Source organism: Diachasmimorpha longicaudata, chromosome 10 (genome assembly GCF_034640455.1).
Source record: "Diachasmimorpha longicaudata isolate KC_UGA_2023 chromosome 10, iyDiaLong2, whole genome shotgun sequence".
Lineage (NCBI taxonomy): Eukaryota > Metazoa > Arthropoda > Insecta > Hymenoptera > Braconidae > Diachasmimorpha > Diachasmimorpha longicaudata.
In genome coordinates this window covers 3630372-3650678 of record NC_087234.1, presented here as the reverse complement: position 1 = coordinate 3650678, position 20307 = coordinate 3630372, and the positions used below count along the sequence as shown (strand labels likewise).

At 37.5% G+C, this 20307-nt stretch overlaps 1 protein-coding gene and 1 long non-coding RNA gene across 5 annotated transcripts in view; one reads left to right on the top strand and one right to left on the bottom strand.

The window, feature by feature from the left end:
- The window catches only part of LOC135166691 (glutamate receptor ionotropic, kainate 2-like), a 105411-nt gene that overhangs the window by 50465 nt on the left and 34639 nt on the right, over positions 1–20307 (top strand). For all 4 annotated transcript variants that reach the window (XM_064129211.1, XM_064129212.1, XM_064129213.1 and 1 more), the window contains exons 4-8: positions 1901–2152; positions 5604–5779; positions 7817–7870; positions 10581–10745; positions 10857–11009. In XM_064129211.1, coding sequence (XP_063985281.1) covers positions 1901–2152; positions 5604–5779; positions 7817–7870; positions 10581–10745; positions 10857–11009 — 800 coding nt within the window. The remainder of the gene's footprint in view (positions 1–1900; positions 2153–5603; positions 5780–7816; positions 7871–10580; positions 10746–10856; positions 11010–20307) is intronic.
- Positions 11971–19751, bottom strand: LOC135166702 (uncharacterized). The gene is made up of 9 exons (XR_010299733.1): positions 19053–19751; positions 18859–18969; positions 16445–18364; positions 16259–16369; positions 13923–15948; positions 13507–13623; positions 12530–13400; positions 12318–12446; positions 11971–12248 (listed from the first exon to the last, which is right to left on the bottom strand). It is a non-coding gene; the product is annotated as an uncharacterized LOC135166702 (long non-coding RNA).

The window sequence follows — 20307 nt, the reverse complement described above, 5'->3', positions numbered from 1 at the left end:
AATTTTATAAACATTTTTCCGGACTTTCAGGGCCTTTTTACTATCTCAACTTGAACTACTGAGAAATGCACACAAGACATTTTTTATGTATTTTTTATGCGCTTTTTTCTGACATTACAAACCTTCATATTCCTGAGACAAGAAACAATTTTTCAATTTCTAATTTCTTCATGTGGCATCTAAATAAAAAAACAACTGATCCTTTCACTTGAGTTGTATTTCCTCAAAGACTATGAGGATTTTACAAAACATCGACCGCTTTCGATTCGAAGAAACAGGTTTTAAAACAGAAGGCGTACGTTGCTCAGGGATGTACATCAATATCCGAGGAGACAAAACAGAAGCAGAGAACGTAGACTAAATAAGATTCTATCGAGCCACTAGCCTAGAGAATTTTATTCCTCAGAAAAATTCAGGAAAATTTTAGTCTTCTCATCTGACTGTCGAATTTCCCTCACAGAATATTTTGAGAGAAAGAAGATTTTTTCTACGGATGTGAGTTCAAATTGAAAAAGGTCGCAACAGAGACCACTATAACACTTTTATTATTTATAAAGTGCATAAATAACTGTGCCAAAAAAATCCGGGAATGTTTGGACTAACGAAATGATTTTTGAAGTGTTCGTTGTGATCGTGAGTTTCTGATCTGATCAGACAAGTGGTATATCCCGGGTAAATGTGATAATTACGTTGACAAAACGCAGCAGCTGTTTCCCATGACAAGAAAATTGTTTAAAAACAGAGGTGTGCATTGCGCAACGATGTTCATCAATATACATCAGTATTATTGATGGCTCAAGACTGTTAGTCTCCGCTGATGGCCGTTCTTGCTATCCCCGGTGCGAGAAAATTGGAGAGGTTCAAGGGGGGCGATAAAAAGTGGTGACAAGACGTAGACAAAACGATTGTTGTTGGTCGAAGAAAGCCCGAAACAACGAGAATTACCCAAAAAATCGTATTTTTCTTCCTCCCACTGATGAGCTAATTGATTCAGACTGATTAGATTTCAATTACCCGAGCAGCAACAGAGACCCAAGAATTTTCTGTTATCTCCGAGCTCTCGCCCTCGTGATCCTGATGAAATTCATATCCAACGATAAAATGATTCACTTTTGCTGTCACTATTCATCTGGGGGAGAGAAGTCCTCACGAGTTTTCCTTCAAGTTCTATCCTGTGAATAATTCATATCACAACTGCGTCTTCTGGCCGACACTGGACCGAAGTCCGTCGATATGTGTGAAAATCGACCACTGGCTGGAGGAAAAAAGAGAAATGAATAGAGAAAAAAATTCTACTCGTGTTTTTTTTTTTCATGCGATCGTGTGAGGTGAATATTTTATCGAAGAGGGTCAGACCAGTTGCCTTTGACTACTCGTGCCCGACCTGGGTGGTATATGGTGCAGGAATAAAGAAGAGCCTGCGGACTCCTCGGACGTATCAATTTCCGAACTATTTTTCACTGACATTGAAGCGAAAAACATCGACTTCCTGTGGTTAAAGTCTCTCGTACGATATCTGCGGACCTCCAGGGGTTTTCTCGCGATTTTTATTTGATTATGTTAACAATAGTAATAGTAATAACAATTGTTTGAATAAAAAATGATTGAAATTTTTTTATTTTGTGGATATTGACATTACGTCGAAGTGATTTCTTTTGTTAATTTTAGTTTTTCCAGAATTCCACTCGGAATAATTCCATAAATATAATAATATATTAATATTTATTGTGAACAATAAATAAATAAATCTACATAAATATTTTCAGCACAATATTTTTTTTTTGTCTACGCTTTTCTTTGAAGAACTTTTATTTGATTCCGGAATAATTTGTGATTTATGCACTTGATTTCATAAATTTATGATGAAATAATGAGTTTCCACGATGATTTTATTTTTCAGCCTGCAAACAACTGTCGAGATCAGTGCAGAGCATATTCGGTCCAACAGATCCACTTTTAGGCGCTCACATTCAGAGCATATGCGAAGCCCTTGACGTACCACACTTGGAGGCACGAATGGACTTCGAACCGACTTTCAAAGAGTTCAGTATAAATCTCTATCCATCTCAGGATCATCTGAATAAGGCATTCAAGGATCTCATGTCCTTTCTCAATTGGACGAGAGTTGCTATAATCTACGAGGAAAATTATGGTGAGTTTACAGACAGAATTAGTCCTTTTGATGGAAGCGCGCCGACATTTACTTTGATCTTGGCTAGAATACTGGGTACGATGGGTGGAGTCTGGTGAGTTTCAAGTAAAGAATTTCGATCGCTCCAGGTCTTCGTGGTTCTCATATTAATTCACGTATCCCAGAGATAGAGTTGGGGGAAGAATATGGATCATTTTGGAGCATTACACCAAATATTTCATAAAAAAAATTCGATACGTTCACTCCCTACGAACTACATCAGTCCTGCGATACTCGGTTCGAATTATTTACGCAATTGTCCAGTTTTCACTGACATTTCTCTCTCATTTTTCTGTTTGTGATCCTTCCATCACTCTCAACCCTCCCATTCTCAATGCTACCAGTGTATATCTTGCCCACAAGCACACACGACCGCAATTTTTTTCCCCTCTCAACTAACTCCACCGAAAAGAACTTTTATACGCGTCTCACGTCCGTTCACCATAATTTTTTTTCACCTTTCAGTGCCCTAAAAAGAGTCGAATAGCTCTTAGAAGACGTGAGGATGAAATAATGACACCATATTCAACATTTCTTCTGGAATATCTTCCTCTTCCGCACTTCTGTTCAATTTATACATTTTCAGACTCATTCTGTTGAATAATTCCGGAAATTTCTACAAGTGAAATTTTATTATTTTTCGGTAAAAAAAGGGGAAAATTTAACAGCCGCTGACAGATGAAACTCTCCTCATCTATTGACATTCACAATTTATCCTCGTCCCATCGTTTCTAAACTTGAAAAATATTCCAGCGAATTCCCAAAATATTCCTCACAGCCTCATCTCAAAGGATAATCTTCATTGGATGAAGCATTAATGAACATAATTAGAATATTCAGTCATTGAATAGGATTTCCACCGTCAGCCCTTCCCCCCCCTAAAATTTGCAGTATTATCTCGCATTGTCTCGTCGGTTCTCTGTTGTTGGGCACAGTAAGCGATACGAAATTGCTTGGATGCTGCAATGCAATATCTCCTCATGTGGTAAACTGAATAATCATTTGAGAATACAGGGGTTTCAGTGAGAAATAATGGATTTTTAATCAATCAAATTAAAGAACATTTAATAAAGTTTCGCGATGAAGAATTTAATAGTGAGAAAAATTGTCGAGCGCCAGTTGATATCATTGATCGATTGACAAATTAAATTAAAATTAAAATTAAAATTAAATAATATTCGAGTGGGAAAGGCACGAGGCACATGATTTAATTCGCATTCGCATTTTGATAGCTTTAATTATTAATTTAGAGTGTGATAATCGGGTAAATAATTTCCCATCACACATTATTACGAGGATTAAAGGGCGAGCGTCGTAAGACTGAGACATTTAAGTCCATTTAGTTTATTTCGTGCTCTCATCCCTTTCCCTTTTCCCATACTCACGACAGTCGTCGTGGAAAGCTCGTCTACCTGGTGGCAAAAACTCGAGTAATTGGACTGCAGTGGTGGTAGAATAAGAGCACTGGATGTCCTAAAAAATCTACACAGTGTTGAATTTCTTTATTTTTCAATTTAAACGTTTTTAACGTCACGTGAGTCTGTAGCGTCGAGACTTACCCGGGGGGAGATTCACAACAGGGTTTCAACAAACCACCTCTTCCTGTGTACACTCATCTTAGCACACTTGTCCAGAGAAGTGGGTCCTTCTAGGAATCACCCACCACTTTGTACGACGCTCAAAGGAGCCCTTGGGAGTCTCTAAATTCCGGAAATGATACGTGACAAATTTCTTTGTGACTAGGGGTTGAGGAATAAATGACAGGGAATTTGGTGAGCCAGTGGACCGATGGTTACGATTCATCTCGATTAATTAACGCGAGTGCTTTATTAACAAAATATTCAACATATTCCAGGGACAATGTATTAACTTAAAAGCCAGGGTATACTTTCTCATTAAATTACCACTGTATGCACCACAGAAATAATATTAGTCTTCCATCGAATATGGATTAAATGGAACTATCCATCAGTTTAATATGCAGAAGAATTATTAATTGATAAATTCCAAAATAAACATATGAATGCAGAATTAAGGTCATCAAGGAACAGGATTTATTTATTCTAAAGAAGTGACTAAATTTATTTCAAACAGAATACAGTCCAACTTATCAAAATGAAAAAAAAAGGACATCCTCACACACAACTAGTCAAGTCCGAACTAACTTCCTTCTTTTATTCACATCATTTTTTTCACTCAGGCTCATTCTTCATCATTTCATCCATTCCACACAAATGCCAATATTTAACCAAAAATATCATTTACCTCATCATTTAGTTACACCAACTGTCCATTAATTGCCCCCAAAGCTGTCTATTCGGTTCCCTCTTCTTTATATCACCTGTCGCGTTCGCGACCAAACCAATTACTATTTCATCCATCAATTTAAAGCGATTCAAACCAATACAAGAGTATAATCAATTTATACGATCGTTAGGGGGAGAAGAAAGTGAGGACGATCACCCATGTGAAATAATTACCACGATTGTATTCGGTCGATACTGTAAGTTACACTGCCCATCGTTGGAATTAGAGTCCTAAAGTGGTAGTACGCGGGTCGATGTCGGAAACGATTTGCTGGCTGGATTTACGATCGAAGATATAAATCGTCGAAACGGCCGTTTTGTGGGCAATATCCTCGGTATCCACACGTGGATGCGCATCCTACCCATCCCTCCACCTTGTATTCCGTTGATGGAATTATTCGACGAGGCATCAACCCCCTGCGCGTACACTGAGAGGGTTTTGAACATCAGATCATCGTAAGGGGAAAACACTTTGGGATCAATGACACTGGCCTTGAACTGGCAGATTAAATTTTTAAAAACATAATAATAATGTTCACGTTTAGGGGAGGGCATTCGGGGCCTTGTCATCTAATAATTTGTGGTTTTTCGCCACACATGCGAGCCAGACTCACCCTCCAAAGCCAACCAAATAAAACCCTCGATGGGTAAATTGTTTAATTGCGCGTATTTTCTTTAAAATATTTCCTAAACTCTAAATCCCTTATTTTACGACTTAATATGAGGTGGCTAATTTTCCTATCGCTACAATAATTGTTTAAAAAATGAATGAATTTATCTGATAAATCTGATTCAATTGAAATAATTGCATTATGACGTGAGAAATCCAATTACTCCGAGTATTTAATTTTTTTTGTTAAGGAATGGAGTGATTTTATTTAAAAATAAATCCAGTAAAGTTCTTCGTCCACCGGACATGCCAAGAGAAAATATTTCAATATTTTTTTTTCGAGACATTTCAATGCAGCAATTAAAGCAGAAGGATTTAGTTGTGACACGCTTGTTGACATGAACGCTGATTGGATAATCTCCTTTCAATTAGTTGATGCAGTCTAGCGTCATCAGTTTGATTGTTCTTTGACGTTGAATATTCGCTGTGTTCACAGGCCTATTCAAGCTTCAGGATCTCGTTAAGTCACCACCAACCACACGCACTGAGATGTATATACGTCAGGCTGGTCCTGGCTCCTATCGTCAGGTACTGCGGGAAATCAGGCAGAAGGAAATTTACAAGCTCATTATAGATACTGATCCTCTTCATATGCAGCAGTTCTTCAGAGCGGTGAGTTGACCGTCGGAGTTGATTTTTTGCGTGACATTTTCTGTTGTTTCCGTACAATTTTCGCGTTGGATATTTTTCTATTTTGGGAAATAAAGTGAAAGGGATAAAAATAAATGACCCATGCAGATTCTCCATTAAAAAATTTTTTCGGGGCGTTTGTAATACGTTCCACATTAATTTAATATCAATTTAAAATTCTGATGCAAAAATACCGCTCACAAAATTAAACGAAACTGTAGCTCAGAAGAGAAAGAATTTGGTTGGGGCGTGAAATACGATTAAGTGAGACTCTGTCGTTTTATGAAATTAAAACTTTTCCGAACAATTCCGGAATTTTCTCATCGTCAAATAAAAGACGGAGGTGGTCTTTCTAGACAGGACCAGCAAATTTTCTTCACGTCATAGTGAGAATTCTAATTGGCACTCATTATAAAACTCAATCTCTTTGTAATTAAAATTTCACCGTAGCATTAAAATTTCCTCGTGTATTTCCATTCTCATCATAATTTTTCGATGTCCGAATCACTCGAAATTCTTCGTTCTACGGAGTACACGGACTTAGTCGGTGTAATTCGGTTGCGTCTGAGGCGATCAATCTTATTAAAATATCAGGGGAAAATTCTTGTTAAAGTGGAGATTGATAATACCCGTCAGATTGGATTTTATGAGCCGTCGATTGCATCTTAACAAACAAGAAACGATATCGTAATGGCAATTGGGCGGAAGGGACGTAATAGCACTTGGAGGACAGATCGGTGGGTTGAGGAGAGCCTTCAGACTCAAGGAGAAGTTTAATCGAATTTCCTGTTATTAATCGTCCAGTGCTTGCAGACTACCTGTTATAGATTCTGTTGGCACGCATATTTTGTAGAGAATAACTCTATGAAACGGTGGAGATTACATTTTTTATCCTTTCCTTCGGCATTATCCTTGCTTTGTGATTAATTAAAATTTTTTTTCACCTGTGGGGATGAATTATTACTGATTGAAGGATATTGAGGATTAATGAGACAAATATTTTTAAATGACTGAGGCCATTTATAATAAAAACTGAATCTACTAAAAATTCATAATGAGGGAAATTTAATTACGTAAGACAAGTATTCTATTTGATTTTAGTAAATAATTTCTTTTACGTAGATCAATACTTTTTCTCTCATTTCTAACTGTATTTTTAAAACGAGAAAAAAATTCAAATCACGATTTTTATTTGATTCTTTGAAAACTCATCAAGAAGTTCGCGTTTTATTTCACCCGCAACATGCCCTGGTTTCTCCTCAAGCTACCTCCAAATTCCTAGATCCTTCCACCCATTTTTTCATATTTGGCTCGATCCTTCTTTATTTTTAACGTGCCTGTGTACGGTTATTGCTGCAATTCCTTCAGCAAAGAAAGGAATCGCCATGGTTACCGAGGGATACTATGAGATTTATGAACCGAAGAAGAAAATACAAAGTTCGCAAACCTTCAGTACACTTGAGATATATACAGTTGGCACATGCCGAGGGGTTAACGCTGGTGATATTCGTCTCGGTATTTTCTATCGCCTCTCGCCTCTCCTTCAGTTATTTTGGATCCTGGTGGATTTTGCTGTGTCACTTTTCTTCGACTGAGTGAAATGGAACGGGAGTGGTTATTATTGTTCCCAATTTTAACTAAAAAAATTCTTCTTTGTTCCTAGACAATTCCCTTATTGAGAGGAAAATTATTTGGATAATATTATTTCAAGAACATTTATCGTTATTAATTATGCATATGGATAAGTGCATTACCTCAGCGTCTGTCAAAAAATGGTACACAATAGTAATTCCGAATATTCAATTTCTCTTTTTCCACAATTTACAGCAAAAAAATGTCCACAACACGTGTGTGATTTGAATACTCGTCTTCCATTGTTCATCTGTTCATATTAACTCCCTGGATTATTCAATAAATTGCTTGTGACTCGTCCGTGATTGTGAGAAATTTGATTTCCATTCATATAGAACGAAAATATTTTCCCATTCCCATTGTTTTCAATCTCTATTTCTTTTTCAGATTCTACAACTACAAATGAACGACCACCGCTACCACTACATGTTTACCACGTTTGTGAGTACTAAATTATTCCAATTGAACGTAGAATATACAAATGATTTGAGAAGTGACGAACAGAGGATATCCATTAATTGTTTATCGCATTTAGAGTGGATTTTCCCTCACAAGTTCTAATCGGCGTAAGCTGATTACGATTAAAACTGCAATGAATACCGTGATTTTGGACTCGTGAGAACTGTGAACGTATTACCTTTCAATCAATATTGAATTATTAATATCACAAGGTTGACAGAAAATATGATCAATCAACTGGACCTTTCCCTTTTCAACATGAGATAATTCAAATAATTGCATATCATTCAAATAAATTAGTCAATTCAATTGAATAATTTAACATACATTCCGAAAGAATATTCCAGGCAATTTGTGAAATTTTTCCATGTCATTTTTTCGTGCTTTTCCCTTTTGAAAGTACAAAATCTTCATTAACCACTGACAATGGCCCCGCGAGCTTCTCCCAACGAGGCCTCCATAACTCACAGAATAATCACATTTACTCAGCTGCGACAAATATACGAAAACTTGGACACCATCACGAATATTGTTAGACGTGTGTTCAGTCACCCCCAGCGTAGCCAGGTACTGTCGCAACCTCTGCGCCTCTGTCCCTGAGTAAACTCTGGCAATATACTGGCCACTACTAAGTTCGTTGACCGTGGAAAAACCGCGTTATTCACTTTAACGATCCCCGTTGTCCTATGCATCACGGTATAATTATAAATCATAGCACTGCCGGACACCTACGAAGACATCCACCAACGAATGAGCCTGGTTACTTCATCTACCATTGTACAACATTGTTTCATCGTCGGTTCTCTATGATTACACAACCCTGGTTGAGCTTTGTTTCCAATTTTTTGTGATGCCCCTTTCCCAGTGAGTGAGACAAGCGAGAAAAAAATGGTAAATGCGTCTTAAACCTACAAAAGTACACAGAATGTAATTAGACAACTGATGAGCAAATTAGGGACTAAATGACGAGAAGTAAAAGCTCGAATCGCCGCGATCAAAGTCCTGTCACCCATTTCAATAATAAGTTCGCAATCCAGATGATAATAAAGTTGTTCTTCATATTTTCGATAAAGTAATGCAATAGTTTGTTGTTTGGAGAGGACTTATAATATCTGGATTCACGAAATTATATTGAAGATCTGGCTCGAGATTGTTCTTTGATATCTAGTATGAAGCTACCATTGTTCCATCCCCGGTTCCCCATGACTACACAAAGCTGTCAAACTTTGTTCTCCTGTTTGTACTCTCTTCGTCGACATCCTCTCTTCAGGGAGGGACAGTCGAGACGCGAAGAAAGTAGGTAAGAAGTATCTTGTATCCTCATCACAAAAGTAGTTAGACAGCTACTGAACGAGTTTCGGGTGAATTGACGGGGAATAAAAAGTTGACAGCGTGTCTCACCGCGACTGAAAGTTCGATCTGATCGGTAGTCAAAAATGGATGAAGTACACGGAGAGAAATAGTTCAATAAAAATTATGTGGAAGTTTGGTAATTCCCGAGTGAAAACAAAGGTCCGGTCAAAATTACGAACCGCTAGAAATTATGGAAAGTTTCGTAAAAATTACGGAACTTAATTTTAATTAATTTAATTAATTTAAAAGAAATGAAAAACATCGCAACAATAGTTATCTGAAGGGATTGAATATCCCTTAGAAAAAAAATCGAAGACAGTTAAAATGAGAGAGAAAAAAATTCCGCTTCCACTCACTCGGAATCGAACCTGGGTCTCCCAGTATCGCGCCGGCATTCCCCTAGAATTACACGTCATCTATTAGGGTCAAAGATGATACTTCATCTAGCCTCACCGAATCTATTCTGACATTGATCGTTCTTGGTTCCTCTTGATGACGCACCCCTTTCGCACTTTCATTCCCTTTTTGATGTTCTTCCGCAGTGGGACTACCCTCCATCCAGCGAGAAAACCAACTTGAAAAAGAACGAAGTTGAGAAGCATCTTGACCCTTCATCAGAAAAGTAGTTAAACAGCTTCCTGAACGAGTTGTGGGTCGATTCACTGGAAGTAAAGACTTGAAATCGTATCTGACCGCAACGAAAGTTGGATCCAAACGGTAGTTAAGAAGAAATAAAACGGGATATCTGTCACAATAAATTAGATGAAACTTGGAAAAAAGGCAAAGACAGGCTTCTGATAGATTTGATTTCAATAATACCTTCACAACATATTCACTAACCAATTTGTTCTTCACCTTCTCGCAATATGGAGTAGTAATTCGTCACAATTCCAAGGAATCTACTATCTCCACATTGATGAAGATCGAAGGATCAAATACTGATGGACAGAAAATGTCCCTAATCTTCATCAAAGCTGTTCACCATGATGTTCTGACATAACTGATCATGCCATGACTTGATGTCAACCTTTCCTCCCTCTGTATCGTACCCTTCTCCATCAAGGCTACCCTTACCCCAGCCACAGAGACAAATCTCGAGAAGAAAAAATTTTATGAGAAACATCTTGAATTATTATCACAAAAGAAGTTAGACAGTTTGTTGTTGAACGAGTTTCGAATCCATTCACTAGGAGTTAAAACTTGAAAGCAGGCATCACTGCGACAGAAGTTTGGCCTAACTCAGAATTAAAAATAAATAAAACAGAAATTCCATGTGACTTTAGAATCGATAACGAGACGAAAGTTTCGAGTGCTTTCAATGCTCATGACATTGTTTCAGGATATCGAGACATTCGATCTAGAGGATTTCAAGTACAACAGTGTAAACATGACTGCCTTTCGTCTAGTCGATCTCGAGGAGCCACGAGTAGCTGAGGTTTTGAGGCAGATGGAGCGCTTCCAGCCGATTGGACATGCCATTCTCAATCGAACTGGAATTATCCAGGTTCGTATCTTTCTACTGCATCAGTGACATTAACTCTGCTATTCTTGAGGTACATGATTGACAAACAGGCATTTAACATTATTTTATTGAAATATTCTGAACGTGTTTCAGGCAGAACCGGCGCTTGTCTACGACAGCGTTCAAGTTTTTGCTCATGGGCTTTCCTCCCTCGATCGGAGTCACGTACTACGACCAATGAACTTATCCTGCGATAGGGAGGAACCCTGGGATGATGGGCTGTCTCTTTACAACTACATAAACGCGGTATGTCGTTATTTTGATGTTTTTTTGTATCTGTATGCTTGTCTCGGATAACAGAATCACAGACGTACGGTTTTACATCGTGTGCTTTATTGGATTAAACCTCCAAATGAAGCGTTATGGGCGTTACAATGGGCCATTAACTTGGAATTGGGGTTGAATAGAAAACAGGATTGTCTGGGTTACACTGATAGTCAATTTCAGATTGAATTTCAAATAGAAATTTGGGAATCGTATATTTGAAGTTACCTCTAATGGTGTTGTAGGTTTTTGTTCGATAGAATCACATGAAAAAATATCGGTATGTGAATATCCTTCAGAAATGGATTAAAAAATCATTCAAACATCAGCGAATAGGTCTTCGTGACCCTTAAATGCTACGACAAAGCCTACATACTCGATTATTTGTAGTTACTTAACGGATAAATTATTAACTCCCTCTCGGAAAGTAAAACATTAAGGGCAATAGTTATTAAAGAGATCTGATTTATCTCAGTCGTTTCCATCAGGCCATGACTTTCAGCAAAAGTAAAAACGAAAAGCCAGTGCTATCGGTAATTCTGGGTAACTCGTAATATCGGAGACACCAATTGGGATTTTATAATTAATGAAATTTCAAAGCATGTCGAACATGGTAGTTGGTATATTCATGCAGCACAAGAGGACTATGTTATTTGAAAGAATAGAATATCAAAGGAAATACATTCACGTAAGCACGTGGTAGCTGCTCCATAATAACTCGTGAAGTAATTTTTGTCAAACTGCTAAAGTCTCCTTCAGCCATTCAGCAAGGTGCGGTAATTTATTTATGGTTAATTCTTACTTGAGTAAATAGATCGAACTGAACCATTAGGAAAATTCAGACGAATCTCCCCTTGAATTCTCGACTTCTCTGAAATTTCAACGAAATTGTTGAAAATTTTAAGGATTAAATTAATCTCAAAAGTAAAATATTAGTAAAAGATTATTGGAAAGCACATATTTATATTTGTGGTGCGCATTATTTTATCATATATTATTGATGGACAACATGTCTTAACAAATTAATGCAGCTGATGCTAATCATTAATAACCAAAGGGGAGGGTAGACTGATGCTGCGTCATTGCATTTGTCCTGTCTGCAGTAATATTTCTGGATAGATACTACATCAGTGCTGGCCTTTAAAACCGATTTTTGGTCCTCTACCCTATCGATTATTGGATTTCTTTCACACAGGCGAACAACTAATTCTCTGCCACTGTCTACGCAGAAAATAAATCATTACTATTGGAAGTATCAATAAAATATCAAAGGGATTTGTCAATACGTACTAAATTCTACAATTGCTTTGACGCAAACGACTCCACTTACAACGTCTTCAGTGCAGTTAACAATTTCAGCAGTTTTGGAATCGAAGGGTTCTTTGCATCCACGACACCCGTAACATAGTATAGCTTCACCTGCAGAATAAGAACTCTATAAAGTATTGACGTCGCAGTGAGGACAACGAGATAACAGGGTGCGACAGCCCCTGAATACTCACCGACGGAGAAGATCGTTGTCGCAATGAGAAAAATGTGAAGGCTCTTCATGTTCCACGAAATTGAAGAAGAGTTTCGCAGTCAGACGAACCGTAAATTGTGATGCGACTGTTTCGATAAATTCTCGACTTCTGGTAGTTATCGTTTCACGCGGACGTGATATCACCGGTAGAAAATAGATAAAGCCTATCATATTTTTTTAGACCAGACTAGTATCGAGTGTCTCGGCTGATCAATGAATCATCAGTAAACAAATACGGTAAAACTTTGAGTGAGGGTTTTGTTAAGAAGATAGGAATTAGCAAAATAATTTTTTGTTCACCTTTTGCATTTTTAGAATCTTCATTTTTGTTTCGTCTCTCAAATCTCCGGAACATTAATTATCCGCCCTTTTTGGAAATTCATTAATTATATTCAGGTGAGCAGGTAGTCAGAATAGTGAAGAAATGCGATTCAGAGAAAGTTTATCAGATACTTCATCGATTTAATTGTTTACATATACATTTACAGCTTCACAAACTTCGAAGTTTCAGCAAATTAAATAAATAAAATTAATTAATTCCGGCGAGAAGGAAATAAAAACTATGAAAATATGTCCAAGTTATTTGTGATTCACCATATTTTCTTTTTTTTCCCCATAATCAATTATTATGTGTAGTGATTTTCAATTAACGGCGAGCTTATGAACAATAACACTGGCGAATGCTAGCAATATAGCTGTTGAACCGATGAGAGTTGCTCCGTTGCAAAGGTTCTCTTTGCAAATATTAACAACCGCTTTAGATAGATAAACATCCTCGGATCTACCAGCCGGGAAGGATGGGATTGCTATCCCCTCGGCACACGCTCGTGTTGTCAATACAGTTCCATTGTCTGAAAATCATCCATCGTTAGTGGTCATGATTAAACGAGAGTGGATGTTATGCATCATCTCTACCACTAGGCAATGGAAAGAGAACTTGTTGAGAGTATAACTTACTGAATGTCACCTCCGCGAGAAGACATGCATCTGTATAAATGCATTGAGTTTTCAAGGCACTTTCCTTACGGAAACTGCTTTCACACAGAAAGCACTGATAACATTCGCGAGATTCAGCTGTAAAAAAAATTTATTGAAAACCCCATTCACTATGAAATGATAGTTTAATAGTTTTTCTAGGGAATTTAAAATATTCCAATGTGTTTTTTGCAAAATTATCAGCTTTTTCGACTATAGGGATTGCGAACTTCGTAAATGATGTGCCGAATGCAATTTTTCGTTTTGTTGATAATTTTTATTGAATTGTTTTCGTCGTGAATGGATTATTTTAAAGACTATTTAAAAAATTTTAAGTGCGATCAATATTTGAAATCTAGAAAAAGTACCCAATTAGGGAATTAAATTTGATTACTTACCGACAGCGATTACAACAGCGATGATAGAAATGAATACGAGTCCTTTCATTTTTACGTTAGTTTGTAACTACACTTGTTGAAACTTCGAGACAGATTGTTCTCCCAAAACTGAAAGGCCGTTCACTCTAACCGAGGATTTTAAGCGGATGATAATCGATAGTACCGGGAACATTTCAATCTTATCGTTTCATCTCGATCCAATATTTCAGTGCTCGCCAATATAGTCCATTGAAAAAATATTGACAAAGATAAATTTGTACCGCCCAGATTGGGAGATTCTCCGAAATTTTTTTGATGATTCTGCTGAAGACCTGAAAGATTTTCGCTAGACACAAATTTTCAGATATTCACGCATTTATCCGAGGATGAATATAAGTCAACTCATTTTGCAACTTCACCACAATTTTTTTTCGGACAAAATTCAGTATTTATGTCTACATTATTCGGTTCGGATCCATATATCCTTATCAGTTCTTTCTGTGACGGGAGAGTTGTTACACCTAAGTATCTCTGAGAAACGTATTATCTCGATATTGAGAATCGCTGTCAAAAGATCAAATAAGATCGAAATACTCATCGGCAAAAAAACCCAGTTCCGAAGATGACTAAATATGACATCATCACTTGAACTATTTTTATTCCTTCGAGATTATCTCTTCGCATCTACATTGAAATGTCAAAATTACGGAACGGTTACAACCTTTTCATTGACCGTTCCAGAAAACGTAGGGAACGTTCAGTGAAAAAATGCATAACTGTTCCGTCATTTTTACTGTATACGATTTTAACCGGTAGATTATGGAAGAGGTACGTAATTTTTCAAGAATTTTTCTCTCCGTGAGTAATTGTACTCTCATGCTCATGTTCTTTTCTCCCTGATTCCACAATATTGTCGACCCTTATTCTCCCCTGTTGCTACTCTTCCTCATCGAGACAACCCTTTTATCGGTCAGAGAGACAACCGAGAGCAGAAAACATCCTGTACGAAACATCTTGAACCCTCATCACAAAAGTAGTTAGACAGTTGGGGAAAGTGTTTCGAGCAATTCACCAAGATTGGAGACTTGAAAGGATCTATCACCACGAAAGTTTGATGTCCTCGGTATTTAAAAATGAATAAATAAGTCCTATCGAAATTTATTCAAGAATAGTATATATCGCTACAAGTGTGACGGGGTGTTATCGGCTGTGAAGTTGGCGGCCCGAGGTGAAGCCAAGAGTTCCCAATCACACGAGTCAAAAGACTCCATCGCACGTGTACCCGAACTACACTTTTTGTTACTGATCCTACGTTTAGGGAGTGTCGAACTGTCATTTTTCGTTTACTAGTAAATGAAAACTCTTTTCATTTACAAATTTTGACTTTTCATTCACAAGTAACCGAAAAATCCCTTGTCGACATGGGCTGAACGTAGCGGTAGTGACAAAAAAAATTAAACGCAGCAGAAATAGTTTTGTCACTGACATTCGTAATTTCAACATTTTCATAGAGCATTCGATGATGTCTCTATTTTTCACTGTTTTAATAAAATTACCGAGTGTTTCCTGGCCATTGATATCGATTTATTTCTGACGAGATGAAAAATTACTGTGGCAGGAAACGAAAGGTGACCTACATTTCCAGTATCTTGACTGAAGCCACTGGGAAGTCACAGCAAATAATCAATGTCTCCACATATCGTATGCAAATAATCAACGTCTATACTTCGATGCAGAGATAAGAATAACGATGCAGCCTCTAACATTTGTTGTTACCGTGTATTGAGATACAATCGTGAATCATAAATAAAAAATGATGTTCATAACAAGTGGCGATTGACTCCATTAACTGGAATCAATATCGCAATGAAGGTAGTGAAGACTAGGGACGCAGGGGCCACAGGGGAGTAGGCGTTATTGCAAAGATTTTCTCCACATTGGTAGTAGTGCACTTGTGCAACATCGGTGGGTAATCCTGAGGATGAAATGTTCTCCTTTGGCTCAAAGATCTCGCGACAGGATCTCACTGTAGCGACAGTCCCATTGTCTGAAAAACAAGAGGATCTCGAGAATTTCATATCGTCGTTAAGATTCAGTTGCGAATGACTTCCAGAATTTATATGTTACCCTAATAAGCAAACGTTCTATTTCAAATAAATAAATGATTTAGTGGAATTGGATCAGTTATTTATTTCATATAATCGTGAAGTTTATTTATTTTTAACAATCACTTTCTTGAAATCATAACAAATTTCTTTTTTCTTCTATTTTTTCCGAACGTAAATTTTCTACTAAAATTCCTTAACATCTCTCATCTATGAAATTATTGAAATTTTCAAACGTCTACATCTACTTACTGGCCATTATGACTGCTTTCACACACGCAGAAGTGCACGTCTCTATCTTGGCAGCTTCTGCATTGAAGGGATCTTGGCATCCACCGCAATGATAGCATGTAAAGTTACCTCCTAAAAACTCCACGCCGGATAAAATTTAAAAAAACAAACGCGAGGGGCTGATCTCCCCAATAACTGAATACTAACCGAGACCGAAGGGGAGGGCACCCAAAACAACCACCAATACAATCTTCATTCTTCCTTCTGCTTTTCCACGATGCCACGACCTCTCCGATTCGTCAAAAACTGTCTGCACCGTTGACTAATGCATTATGCGGAAAATGTTCGCCCGCGAAAAAACTCCGATAAAGTACCATCGATTTCTGTTATCGTCCATGTTAAACAAGGGACGAAAGGACTAATGGGATAATCCTCGTACCGTTCCCGGGAAAAATGGAGAGCTTTCAAGTTTTATCATGCGACGTAATCTATTGGACTACAGGGAATGTACAATGAGTCAGATTTCGATTGATCAAAACTGAAAAATAACGTGGGGTCAGGCCAAGAACTGTAGAAAATAAATTATTATGTTTTGTGAATTCAGATGTTCGGCGAGATGTCGATGTGATAGCATGGTCTCCCTCGTAAATTTCTGGGAAACAGTGGTAGTATTCGCGGAGGAAAAACAGATTTCCCGCAAACGCTGATGAGATGGTAATGGGAAGCGGAATGGAAAGGGAAAATATGAAAACGGGTTTTCGTTTGCATGTCGTTGTTCGAAAGATTTCTCTCCGATTCCAAGATTTCGTCCTTGAGTAGGATCGTGACACGCTGAAGGAGGATTCGAAAGTCAAATCATCGACATTTACTTCAAATCTGTCAAATAATAAATTAATTATCGATACATTAGTAATTAATTTGTGGAGTGTCTCCTTTATGTAATTTTTTTTTCATTTTGAAAAGCGGATACTGCAATTAAGACTCGCGTCTGTCTTCATCTGACTTAGTTTCTAAGGCTCCTATTAGATCATTCTATTGAATTCATTGACAATAACTTCCGATTGATTCTAATTACTGATGCAATGACGCTGGCAACGGGCAACAATGAGATGTTGTCACGGCCAAATGCTACGTTCTATTGTCCATTGTCTGCACACGTGGTATATTATCCTGACATATGTGTTAGTTGTTCAATACCTCGGCCTAATGATGCATCAATGTCAAGGGATCATCATAAGGGCAGGTCTTGTGCTGCAAAAATGTTTTTTAATGAACATATACTGACCGGCGAATTCTCGAGACTGTGAATGCAATAATTTTCGACAGGTGACAGTTCCGGTGCGACTTCACACGATAGCGTCATTTAAAGAATATTTTGTGCGATTTTTTCACAAGTTTATGAGACGATTCCATAAAAATTCCGTAAAAGTTTGGAGATAAGATAAGAGTTGTTAAATTTCAGTCAACCCATACACCTTTCATGCAGATAGAATATTCCAGTAGTGAAATGTAAAATCAAGATAAATCTTTTGATAAAGGCATTTCGGATTTTACCGTTCGCGGCTGATTACATTTATTCTCGATAAACCAATTCTGTTTTACGTTTTATTTCGATTCGTACATGATATTCAGTGGACGATAAATTCACCCCTGTTTGTCGCTAGAACGACTGATCACATTATTCAGGCGTAAATAAAATTTATCATGTGTTACATGATGTCTCGATAATCAGCAAATAATGTATTTATTGGAGTAGGTGAATTAATTATGGCATCGAATAATATCTATTGATATTCCCACTTTACTCTCCATCAGTCACTCATAATTAGTTCATATTGCATAATTGATAACAAAAATATTCAGATCATAATTATTTCAGTTGTTGAAATTAATTTCAAGTAATTATAAAGAGGATCGTCAGGGCTATAAGTGAAGTCAGCCAGAAAGATTTCGAGGAATATCCGTCATTACAAAAGTCCCCATCGCACAGGTACATGACCAGAGGGGCGGAGGTCAGTAATAGCTCCTTTTGCATCGTTGATAAATGTAGATCATCAAGATAGTTCTCTGCTGATGACTCCCACTTAAATTTACCACAGCCACGTATAATCACTACGGTACCATCAGCTGAAATCGATAGAAATATTTGTCGTCTTGATGCCCTTGATATTTTCCCGTGGGGAGGAAAGGGGGGTCAGGGGCCACAGCCTTCCTGGTGAGGCTCCAATACTCTTAGCTTCGGAAGTTTAATCTTATCGACTTTTAAACATTAATGTAATCACCTTCGCATTTTGATGAACTGACTAACTATTATTTTACCTCCTCCATAAAGCCAACACAGATACATGAATAGTAAATTACGCATGCGTTACGAATTCACGACTATTGGGTGTTATTTCAGGTACCCCAAATATGCCACTTTGCCAAAAAAAAATCTAGATTTTTTTTCGGATATTAATTTCGACGCAATTACACGTTTCAACCCGAGAAAGAGTCATTCAGAACAAAAAATCTTCGATGAATGAAATAAAAAATTGGTTCACGTGAACATTCGCGTGACTTCTTGAATCGAGCTGTTCATCTTCTCCCAAACAATAAAATATTATTTTTAAAAAACTCACGCAGAGACTTCACTAGTTTCATACAGGACTCGGGACACTCCTGGTTCCTGGTCTTGATCGCTACGTTTTGAGTTTCCGCGTTACCGTGGCACGTAATGTGCTCTCCCCGAACTAGAAGAGTAAAAGTTACTATTATACTGGAGATCACTCTATGATCATAGATGAATAGTCGTTGCCGGATAAAGTGTCCTCACCGGAAGTAAAGGAGAAACACACGAAGCTGAAGAATATCCAGACTCTCATGATAGCTCCTGATCAATCAAATCACTGATCCGAATGTAACGTTTTCCGCCAACTGCGGAACTCGACTGGATCGATATTACGCGTTGCAAATACGGAATGCGTTGATGATATTAGAATCTAATGAATTGGTTTGCGTGGAAGAAAACTCTTTCTTCTCTACGCGAAAATGTTTGCCTTTGAATATTTTTAAGTACAATTCTTCGTATTTGACGTGACGGAAAACTAAATTGAATGATTAATTTCTGAGTTATCAATATTGAGAGCAAAGAAGTATCAATCTTATCCCGCTGTTAAAAATCCGCAATAATTGATAGCTCCATCGCTTATGGTTACGAAGGAGAATATGCACAAGTGATTTATAATTTTCTTCCAATATTAATTTATCAAAAAATTTTGCATTTTCTAATGACGATCTTGGAATGCATTGAGGAAAATGTTTTTCCTCGTCTCCGCGAAGATGTCGAATGTTAATTTTTTTTTTCTGCGTATCATTTTTCCGTTTAGAGAGAAACGCAGAATGAGATACACTGACTGATCCATCTCCGAGGCATCAAGATCGAGGAAAAAGTGCGAACTGTGCATGGTGTCCAAGTATTGAGGAAAAAAGTTATTCTTTTCCGGTGCGAAGAAATAAATAATTACAAATTCCGTCTCTTATAATTAATAACAGAAATTTCCACAATCAAGATTTACACAATCTCTTACAATACTGATTGATTAAGATTGTTAAAACATACCGTGAGACCGTTTTAAAAATTAATTACAATTTATGACAGCGATAATGACAGCGACGAGGACAATCCGAAGAGCAGCTGTCCTTATAACCGAGTCTCCTCCATTGCAAAGATTCTTATTGCAGAAGTGCATGGAATCAGGACCTGTGATAAGTAAAGCCTCCTTCTGTTGCGATGATAGATTCAATCGATCAAACTCTGCTATCATACCCGGATGCCACCGGAAGCTTCCGCAGCCGCGGAAAGTAAACGAAGTTCCATCAGCTGCAATCGACAAAGATATTGTATTCATCGATCAATTTCCCCTATGATTTAACACTTGATCCATTTGATTTTCAATCCAATTAATCACTACGACCCTCGTAAGGGTCAGTTCCACAGGTGGACGAGCTAAATCAAGCGGTTGACCTTCAATAGTTGGTGGCAACTAACTTACCTAGTTTTCCATGAACTTTTGTACATAAATCCGAAC